At 37.2% G+C, this 10,826-nt stretch overlaps 1 protein-coding gene and 1 non-coding gene across 2 annotated transcripts; both read right to left on the reverse strand.

Moving 5' to 3' along the window:
- Positions 1 to 1,871: 1,871 nt before the first annotated feature.
- Positions 1,872 to 10,408, reverse strand: LOC119189304. Its single transcript, XM_037438495.1, has 3 exons — positions 10,301 to 10,408; positions 9,699 to 9,795; positions 1,872 to 1,994 (listed from the first exon to the last, which is right to left on the reverse strand). The coding sequence occupies exons 1-3, from the start codon at positions 10,381 to 10,383 to the stop codon at positions 1,872 to 1,874; spliced, it is 303 nt and encodes a 100-aa protein (XP_037294392.1). The 5' UTR covers positions 10,384 to 10,408.
- Positions 4,852 to 4,924, reverse strand: Trnar-acg. Its single transcript has one exon. It is a non-coding gene; the product is annotated as a tRNA-Arg (tRNA).
- Positions 10,409 to 10,826: the final 418 nt, after the last annotated feature.

A 10,826-nucleotide genomic window follows, 5' to 3' on the forward strand; every position in this document is an offset into this window, starting at 1 on the left:
GTCCTTCAAACTGGAACCCAGCAATGACTACATACTGCTTGGCGGCAGATATAGACAATGCGGTGATACTCAGGCGGACGCTCACATATGAGAGTCCTACCAGTATTTTACCCAGAAAACTGTGGATTTATTACATCAAGAAAGGTCTACACGCGGGCGGAGTTCCAAACAAAGGGCTATGGCTATGTTTAATAAACTACGTATAAAATCCGCACAGTTTTAATTAAACTTCAAAGGATTACTTCAAAACGAATTTCTCAGTTTCAATAACAGTAAAAGAAAATGCAATGCAGACTTAACGCTGTAAGCATTTAACGGCAATGGAACTGTATATACAGACGCTAACACTGTTTAATTAAGTGTGGTATACAAAGCTTATCTTAGCTGTGTGTATAGTTATTTTCTGATCCGATCTTACTTGAATAGGAATTAATCAAACTTTGGTTTTGCGCCTTGAAAGCATGTGAGTTGAATATTTATAGGGAAAGTCGTATTTTCTCTGATAAATACTCCTCTATTTAGCTACACGATTTCTGTCGATGGAATTAAGTTAGTAGGCCGAATTATGGCTTTTTCAACAGCTTTAAACATAGGAGATTCTCAAGGACTGTTTTTATTTGCAAGAGTTGAGACATTTAACGCACCTACATTTCGATGGCGTCGTAGATCCTTTGTAATAAAATATTTTGCCATTTAAAATTACGCCGCTAACCTAACTGCGACACCGAGTTATTTAGACCCGAAATTGAGTTGATCTCACAATTTCTTTTCGCAGCCAATATCAAATACTATCATAGCATAGTTGTACCTAGAAGCTACTAGATATAGCTGGTAGTACCTCGGTAGACTGCCTCGGTGGCGTAGTTGTATTTGTACACGGTACAAGTACTACCGCGCTGAGGTCCTAGGTTCGAATCCTGGGTCAGGCTAAAATAAATGTGACTGGGTTTTTCCATCTTAAAAAAATACTTAGTCGCAGCTCGGAGTCTGGAAGTTGGCGTGATGCCCCCGTGCCTCGGAAAGCACGTAAAGCCGTTGGTCCTGCGCCTGATCTCTTTCCGATAATGTCGGCATGCCGTCCCACTGAATTATGAGTGTAAAGAAACAGAAAGTGCACCTGTGTATTGCCCACACACTTGTGCACTATAATATATCCTGTGTACCAGGCTGATCTCCGTTGAGATTGGCCGCCGTGGTCGAAATTCGGCTAGGAGGAGGTAGTACCACTTACCTCCTTCCAGATGTGAGCTCCTTCAGTTCCTGTTTCTGTTCAGCCTCGTATTTCCTCTGCAGTTCGCGAACGTGTTCCTGTCTGATCAGTTTCTTTAGGGCTTCAAACCTGGATGGACATTAAAGGCATTATTAGAGAGCAATTACTGAGTTTTATGTTTAGGTTTTTGTCAAAACAGCGTTAGATATTGTTGAGACACACACACTTGCGCAGCTATGTAAGTGCACGTGCGTAGTTGTGCGAGAACGCTGTGTCACACCATACCTCCCATATAAAAGCAACGTACGCCTTTGTTTAATTAGTACGTCTTACGATTTGTTACTATTACCACCTAAGTACGCCACTGTGTATTACACGTACTCTGGAGCTTTGAAATACATACTATATTCAGTGCCATCTTTGGAGTTTCATTATAGCTAGAGTTGTGACTCCCATACGTTACCATCAAAAACACAGTCAATCTACAAATATTATTAGTCAAAAGAGGCATATCTTTCAGCAATTAATAATGAAGTATAAATTATCTCTTGTCAAATCAAAGTCAAAGTCCCTATGTATTCAAGTATATTGAGTCCAGTAATTCTAAAATTAAACTAGATAGCTAGTGCCTAGTACCCTGCCTACCCAGGTAAAACTTATTTTATGATCCTAACCTGTCCCGCTGTGGTGGCACCATGAAGGTAGGTCCACCACGAGGTCGTGAGGGTCCCGAGTATCGCAGAATTTTTCCGGACGTGTGCGGCACATTCAGCATTCCAAACATCTGCAACAAACAATTAGCATTTTTAATTACTGCGAGTAAGTTTGCGATTTTTCTACTATTTGCATAACAGCGCCATCTGTTTGCGTAAGTTTAATAGTTTCGGAAGTAAAATAAAAATGCAATTGCAGTATAAAGTTACGATATGATTGAATATTCATTCTCGACGCTCTAGTTTGTGATAAAGTGTTGTATTTGTTTATGAAATTGGTATTGGAATATTAATTAGGGCTGTTTTGTAATTAAAACGACAATCGTACAATATAATATATACATTGCACAATCAGATTCAAAACTAGCTGTAGTAGAAGCTGTGCTAAAACTATTGATCTTAAAATTACTTAAAATATTTTTTTTTCTTGCGTGAAGTAAAGCAAATGAAAAAAAATAGTAAGAACAAAATTGTATAAGCGATTTGAAGTTTGTACTTCTTTAGCTACTTATGTGGCTGACTCTAAATAAGTATCAATTTTTGACCACACTAGAACAACTGATAATAGATTACTAATCAACCTGACACAAAAAACGTCTTCAATTCATATCTAAAAGACCTATAAACACGGTCTTTAAACACGATTTTAATAAGAGATTCCAGCCACAATCTTTGCATCAACGGCGGTCAAAAGTACGCTGAACCGGCGGGAATGAAGGTGGATCAAAAGATTGAAGGTGGAGGAAGCGAAAGAAGTATACCAGAATCGTGCAAAGTGACAATCCATAGTCTCTGCCTACCTCTATGGGATAGAGGCGTGATAATATGTATGAAGGATCTGTAGTTAGAGATTAGATTCGTCTATTGAAATCAGCCATAAGTCAGCATTATTTTAAGGAGTTAACTTCTATTCATTATTAAACGACGTTGTTACCAAGGATAAGGATAAGGTATAAAATTAAAAGCCAAAAACGGCAAGTCCAGCAGTGGCAAACGAGGAAATTTACCAAAAGAGTACCCGACACACCATAGGTACTAATATGCATAATTGAGGTCTACAAATCGTTCTAATGAGACTTTGATTTCACAGGAATTACAAAAGGGAAGTGGAATCGGGTTAAATAGACTCTTCGGCACTAAAGTCCAGTCTATAGACCGTTGAGAGAGAGATTACCTTTTTTGTTTAGTTTCAGTATGTTTCTATACAAAAATCCCTAAAAAGAACACGCAAGATAATTTATAACAAAGCAATATGAGAAATGAGTTTAACATTTACCAAATGGCGGGGAAGGGTTGCTATGTAAAAATTGTAAAGTTAGTTCACTTTTCGACCACGACGGCTTTCTTTCTGAACAGACTATACCGCGATAAGAAAAATCAACCTTAGGTGCTTAAAAAGGCAATTCTCTACGGCTTTTTAACCTCAAATGTAGACGTTTCTTCTTCGTGCCGTGTATCGTCGATTAGTTTAATGTACGTGGTACAACTGCTGTTAATGGGTATTCTGTGTAAAGGCCAGATGGGGCAAATGAGCTTTGTTTATATCAAGGGATAATGCTCGCAATCGCCGTGATTGGAATTCGGGCTACGATTTGATCGGCAGGTTTATCTATAGTATACAGGGTCATTTTAAAATTGCGATACTAAATGAAACAACATACTGATCTTTGCTGACACTGTGCCAAAAATCATCCATTAATAACGAATATTTTCACAAAAAATCCTGGTTTTAGTTTTGTGATTTGTATAATTTTGTAGTTAAATGCGAATATGGCATGTGCATAGGTGTATTTCTGACTGAAAGTATGATGTTGCTGCTGCGACGTATTCTCTTAGAGTATTAGCAGTGGTATAAGGGCGTGTAAAATTAAAATTACTTTTTATTAATATTCACTTTGTTCGAAACTTACATTTTTTTATTTTACATCGCTCAATTACCTTATTGTAACGTGTTATTTCCAAGTAGATAAGCATATGGTTTAATTTAGTAACGCAATGACAATATAACCCTGTATAAAGCTGAAGAGTTTGTTTGAACGCGCTAATCTCAGGAACTACTAAACCGAATTTGATATTTCTCTAATAGGAAGCTACATTACTCTTGAGTGCTATAGGCTACTTTTTATCCCGAAATATCGTTATCACACGGCCGACGTCTCAGGCAGAAGGTCTTATAACATTTCTAATGGCAAAATTGATTACAAATGGTTCATTGGAAATAAATATCACAAATTAGTCTATACACACACACAACATCACGCATTTTATCCCAGAGGGGTATGCAAAGGCGCAACCATGGCACCCACTTTTCGCCAAGTGTGTTCCGTCCCATGATGTGATAGGGGGCCAGCCTATCGCCATATCGGGCACAAATTCCAGACTCCGGGCTGATACTGAGCAGAAAAACCCAAATATCACTTTGCCCGACCCGGGATTCGAACCCAGGACCTCAGAGCGCTGCCGTACCGCGCATGCAGTACAACTACGCCACCGAGGCAGTCAATTAGTCTATAAGTATGTCAGTATTCTCGTTCTTCATATTACAAGATAGAGCGGTTTACCGGTTTACTTTGAAACATATCTACAATCGTTAACGCTAACGTAATCTATGAGAATGACATATCTTAGCTACTGACTTATCGATAGGATATGTCACCCCTAGCCATCTTGGCCAAGGAAACTCTACGATTAATTATCTCTCTACGATTAAATTAAAAAAGTTACTTTTTAATTTAATCTTTATATGGGCATAGTTATATTATTATTTTTTGTTATTTTATGGAGCGTTTGATCAAATTTGCTTACCCGTGCACAGCACAGAGGAAATTAATAATAAAATAATAATATAATTATTATTTCATTATATGTATTGCTGCAGATAAAACGTGTTTTATAAAAAAAAATGATTAATATGCAAAAACAATCTTGCGACCCTGCCAGGATTCGAACCTGGAATCTTCTGATCCGTAGTCAGACGCGTTATCCGTTGCGCCACAGGGCCAGATGTTGAGGTTAGCAAAATATATAATTAGTATGCAAGAGAAGACGTTACACCTTTTGTCAGATATTTTTTACATATTCCACAATATACTTTTAAAAATAGAGTACCTTGAAAAAATGTTATCAAATATTTAAGCGCATTAGAGAAATCGGTCATCGGTTGGTCATTGGTTAGAGTTTCAAGCTCAGCGACTGACTTGCTCGTCTCACTGTAAGGTTGTCTAAAGAAGGAGAAGTTGCTTAAGAAGATGCAGAAAGAAGAGAAGTATACAAGAGCGGCAATGTTTTAGTAATTCTATACAAACGCGGCTCGCCGCTAGTCCTGCAAATATCAAGATTTGCAGAAGTCAGTTTGTAAAAATCACTTGTGGAAGTTTTGTTTCTAATATAAGTATTTAATACTAGTATTTAAAACTAGGCTATCGCTGCTTAAATTGTAATATAAGCAGCGATAGCCTACACTTTGGTTGTGGAACGGACTACCGAGACGAATGTCCGCAGGTTCAAATCCCAAGGACACACACCTCTGACTTTTCTAAAAAAAATATGTGTGTATTCTATGTGAATTATCGCTTGCTAAAACGGTGAATGAAAACATCGTGAGGCAACCTGCATACCTGAGAAATTCTCTATAGGAATTTTCGAGGGTGTGTGAAGTCTACTAATCCGAACTAGGCCAGCGTGGTGGACTAAGGCCTAATCCCTCTTAGTAGTACAGGAGACCCGTGCCCAACATTGGGACAATATGTAATACAGGGTTGATATTATATATAAGTATCAATTTATTAAGCATTTGAATAACGAACTTGATTCGATAACATCAAAACAAAACCCATTGTACATCAAATTTCCACGAGTCTGGGCACAGATAATAATATAAACAAAGAAATGTAGATAAAAGCGTTACAAAGTAAATTGGTGAAACAAAACGCAATAAAAATGGCGGCGTCCATTTCTGAACGAGCGTGAACGCGCTTTGACAGGCTCGTTTTCTTTTGTTACCGTTTCCAAACGAAGTAGATTCAGCTTTTTGTGTATCACGAGATTGTTTTTGTGACATTTGTTCTATATTTAAATTTTCAATAAGTAAGTATTAAGGTATTAAGGAAGAGCACGTGTAAGAAATAAGTAGGTGGTTACAATGTACCTGCGACGCGTAAAAGAAAAAAATACTGCAGATTACATTAGGTTGCTTCAAATCATTCGATAAAGTTAAAGTTATAATAACTAAAATAATAGAAATCGTTTCTTCTTCCACTTATCCGCATTAATTTTCAGTTTAAAGGTTTAAGCCGATACCTCAAGGTCCATTTTCATACATTTTGTTTCACCTTTAATCTGGGTAACTAAACAAGTATTGGCAAGTAAAGAATTTAAATTCACGTTTAGTTAGTGATTAGTTCTCGCAGTTGAAAGAAAAACGTAAAAATAATTAATAATCATGGATATTTCAACTGCGAGAACTAATCACTAACTAGACGTGAATTTAAATTCTTTACTTGCCAATACTTGTTTAGTTACCCAGATTAAAGGTGAAACAAAATGTATGAAAATGGACCTTGAGGTATCGCCTTAATGCAATATTTGGATTTGCAATAATTGGAGTAAGGCTTAGTTCGACGGCACGGGCGCCTTATATCGACCATCAGTGGAATATCCAAACCCAGGCAAATTCGAACACCCATACAAATGTCTAGCCTAGCAATAGAACTTTGAACCTTCTGTTTCTAGCATATATTATATGTTACAACAGTTACGCGTATAACTTCTTCGAAGTTAGAAATTATATCGACGGTTGAAAGGCTAATTGAAGTTTTTTGCGACACTAAGTTTCATACATATATAAAACCAGCATTATTTTCTATGTTTTTTAAACGAGCTAAAAACAAACCAAACCCTGGACCGAAGATATAATATACTCCAAATTGATTACAATAATAAATCTAATTACAAAAGAAATAGTATGTTATTGTAAAATATCAAAATTATTTTAATCAATTAACGAAGTAAATTTTCCTTTACACATAAATTAAATAACTGCATATAGCATTATGCGTGTCATTCCCGTGTATTTAAATCTCGTGTAAAATCATTGAAAAATTATCAGTAATCACCTAGAACCAGCCGTGGGGGAGGACATGACCCCAATGACCCTTCAACCGTGGTTTACATCGCATCAGTGCGAAACTGTTACTAATTTCACATCGTTGAGCATTATAATGAAATATCTTGGTTATTTAATTGTAACGTGGATGACAATAAAATTCTACAAATATTTATGATAAAGTTATAATGTTAACATTAGGACGTTTTTTTACATTTCTGATGAACCAATGTATTAATTTCGATGAAATTTGTGAGTCGTATTGAATATTTCTGGATAATATGTATAGGGTACATGTTTGATTGCATAATAGGACGCAAGTCTATCGCGAATAAATTTCACGGGCTAATATTATAATATCAGCCTTGTATTATATACTGTTCCACTGCTGGGCACGGGCCTCCTGTACTTTTGAGAGGTATTAGGCCTTAGTCCACCATTACATACCCTCAAAATTGTTATAGAAAACTTCTATGGTTCCTCATGATGTTTACTTTCATCGTTCAAGCAAGTGATAATTCACCCACGGCATCCCCTGCTGTCCGTCGTAAGTGGCGATTATTTGGGGCTTAGACAGTCGCGTGCGAGCAGTAGGGGCTACTCGCTCGACTACAGCAACTCTGAGGTGAACGACAATGCGGATAGTTGTTCTCTCAATGTCCTAGATTCCAAAGGCGTCCTTTAGCGTGTTAGCCCTCTCAATTATCGCCACTTATACTGAATAGAAAACTCAATATCACTGACCGATCCGGAATTTGAACCCATAACCTTAGAGCGGTGGCACCGCGCAATACAATTACGCTAGAAGCAGTCAAATTAGTTTTACCAATGTTTACGATTGCCAAATTTGTTTCAATACATCACAAAACTTATGGCTTCCCGAACTTTATTAAGGCAATCATTGCTAAACTCAACAAAGTTTTAACCTTGTTTTAAAAGTGTAGCCTTGGCAGATTGCTAAATCGCCCCGGGGATTGCAATAGGCTTAAATTATAGATTACTTCGAACTCCATGGTTAGGCTTCGTAGCGTTCGTTGCTTAACTTCTAAACTTTTTACAAGTTTCGAAATTCTGTAAGTGTTCTACGAAACTTATTGAATTGTTAAAAAGTAAAAAACTTCCATAAAATTCGTATAAATTACCATAAATTGCAAAATGTTTTTAATACTATATAGTCTAGTCAAAATAGACAGAAAAAACCTGTGAGTTAGAAAAAATTCGCATTGAGCTGAAAATTGGCATAGACGTTAAATATATCATTACCAATAAAATGTCAAAAGTCCCCATCGATCCTATGTGTGCAAAAAAATTTATTCAACCTTTACCAATTTTCAGCGAATGCGAATTTTTCCTAACTTCAATGTTAATTTGACTGGACTAATATAATATTTACGGCTGAAATCAATAGCATTTTAATTGCTAGATCCTTTGTTTCAATACGAAAATAAACGAAACAAATCTCATAGTCTATAAGCATGTCAAACTATTGCTCCATTAGCGATTAATCTAAAGATACCGATGTCGAACTGCATTGTCTATTTCTTTCTTTAAGCAGTACAATGCTTATCCTGAGCAATGATGCTTACTCTCAGATCCATTAATACACTTACTACCACATCCTTCAATGGGGAACTTAACAGTACTAAAACATATTTGGCGGCAAAAATTTACTGCATAATAGGACTTAACCAGGCGGAATCTGTATACTACATCTTTTTTTTTGCCGTAACACTCCCACTGCAACTCCTCTTTAATCTGGCTTGGTAGTGGCACGCATTTACGGCACCGATTGTCGATGCTCGGCAAGTCACAGAGAATCCTACTAATATTATAAATGCTGAAGTTGTGAGGATGGATGTATGTATGTTTGTTGCTCTTTCACGAAAAAACTACTGAACGGATTTGAATGAAACTTTACAGTAATGTTGATTATACATCAGAATAACACATAGGCTACAATTTATAATGATTTAATTACAGTTTATTAAAAGTATATCCCGGAAACTTCACGCGGGAGAAGCCGCGAGCTAAAGCTAGTGAAATATAAATCTCTAGAATATATACCCATTAGAAGCAAGTGCAAATGCGCGACGTTTACAAGGTCCGTTCGGAGGGCATTCAGGGCGCCTTCGTCAAACCCTTTGCCGGTTATAACATGGCGAAAGTTTATGTTCATGACTACATGATTGATTGTATACGAAAGCAAATACACTTTGACTAACTGCTAACGAAGGTTAGCGTCAGGCTGGCATTTCGAAAAGCTAATGAAGCGTAATTTAGTTATACACAAATATGCCTTCATCAAAGTTTTTTTTATAGAGGCACAGCTATATAGTATTAGTGAAATCAATTTCAGAAGTGGATCAGCTCCAGTAATAATTCTAGGCAGATGCGCAACAAATGTAACTAGTTTTTATGCAGTCTATCGCCATATTGGACACAAATTACAAAACCGAACACCGTTGTCTTTTTTAAATCCAAAACACATTTTCTTTTGCTTGACAGGAATCTAGGACCTTAAAATATACAACTCACGGGTGCCACGACAATGACAACAATATTAAGGAGTTAAGAGCTCCAGATTCTGAGTTAGAGGAGTTGGTAGGAGGACGGTATAATCGTGGCCTGCCATTAGACTTATGTTACGTTGACTAATAATGTTGTTACTTACCTCATCGTAATCAGGAGTGCGCACCACGTTCGGCGGCGCCTTAGTCACCACTCGTCCATATGCCTCGCGTGGTACCGTCGGATATTGGTATCTGAACCTGGGTACAATTGTATTCATTACTAATCCGTTTGGCGATTGAAGGAAGAATAAAAAATTGAGGGAAGATATGCACTGAATGGTTGATTGCAGGAAGAAAAAAATGTTTTTTTTTTATTTTAAAGAAGTTAAGAACCGAATGAATGTTGGTTTATGGTGGGGGATAAAATTGCTTCAAACCAGTGAAATGATTGTAGGCCGATAATATTAAATACATATTTAATTAGTGATCTATTTAATCAATTATTAATCTCTTACGTCAAATTAATAAATGAAAACGTAAAATATAGTATTAACATTCTTAATACACAAAAAATGATTTATAAAGTGATAATCTAGCTAGTTATAGCTTAGAACAGCGTCGTCTCTTTCGTACCTATTTGATGTTCCATCATGACTTGAAGATTTACTGTCTATAGCTCGAGGTTATTTTACAACTTATTACTAAACTTCACAATTCGATGGGTTTTCATTTATTTTATTCCTAATTCGCGTATGTTCCTTACCTGGGCGCGGCTCGTGGCAGCGCTGTGTAGACCGGCCACTCATTGTACATCAGCGGGTCGCGGTACGAGCTCACTTCGTTCATTATCTCCGGTGCCCGGGCTTGTCGTTTCGAGAATCTGTTCACAGTAATAACACAATTATCGCTTAGCATCTATACATATATTTTTATACACACAGAGGAAGTTGGTGGTGTGATGCCCCCGTTCCTCGGAAAGCACGTAAAGCCGTTGGTTCTGATCTCTCTCCGGTCATGTCGGATTGCCGTCTCATCGGACTATGAGAGTGAAGGAACAGAGAGTTCACCTGTGTATTGTGCACACACTTGTACACTATAATATCTCCTTCGTGGCTGATTCTGATGAGGTTGGCAGCCGTGGCCGCAATTTGGCTCGGAGGGAATCATACATATAATATAATAATATTTTTTTCTGCAATAGTCCCTGCACCTTGCAAGCTTTGGTTGTATTTCCTTCATAAGTACAGACAGAGGAAGTACTTGCGAGGTGTATAAACCCCAACTAGAGT

Source organism: Manduca sexta, chromosome 3 (genome assembly GCF_014839805.1).
Source record: "Manduca sexta isolate Smith_Timp_Sample1 chromosome 3, JHU_Msex_v1.0, whole genome shotgun sequence".
In the NCBI taxonomy this organism is placed as follows: Eukaryota; Metazoa; Arthropoda; class Insecta; order Lepidoptera; family Sphingidae; genus Manduca; species Manduca sexta.

Coding starts and splice junctions, on each gene's coding strand:
- LOC119189304 (XM_037438495.1), bottom strand. CDS start 10,383: ATGAACGAAGTGAGCTCGTACCGCGACCCGCTGATGTACAATGAGTGG. Junction 9,796..10,300: donor CTGCCACGAGCCGCGCCCAG/GTAAGGAACATA, acceptor AATTGTACCCAG/GTTCAGATACCAATATCCGA. Junction 1,995..9,698: donor GCACTCCTGATTACGATGAG/GTAAGTAACAAC, acceptor TGTTTGTTGCAG/ATGTTTGGAATGCTGAATGT.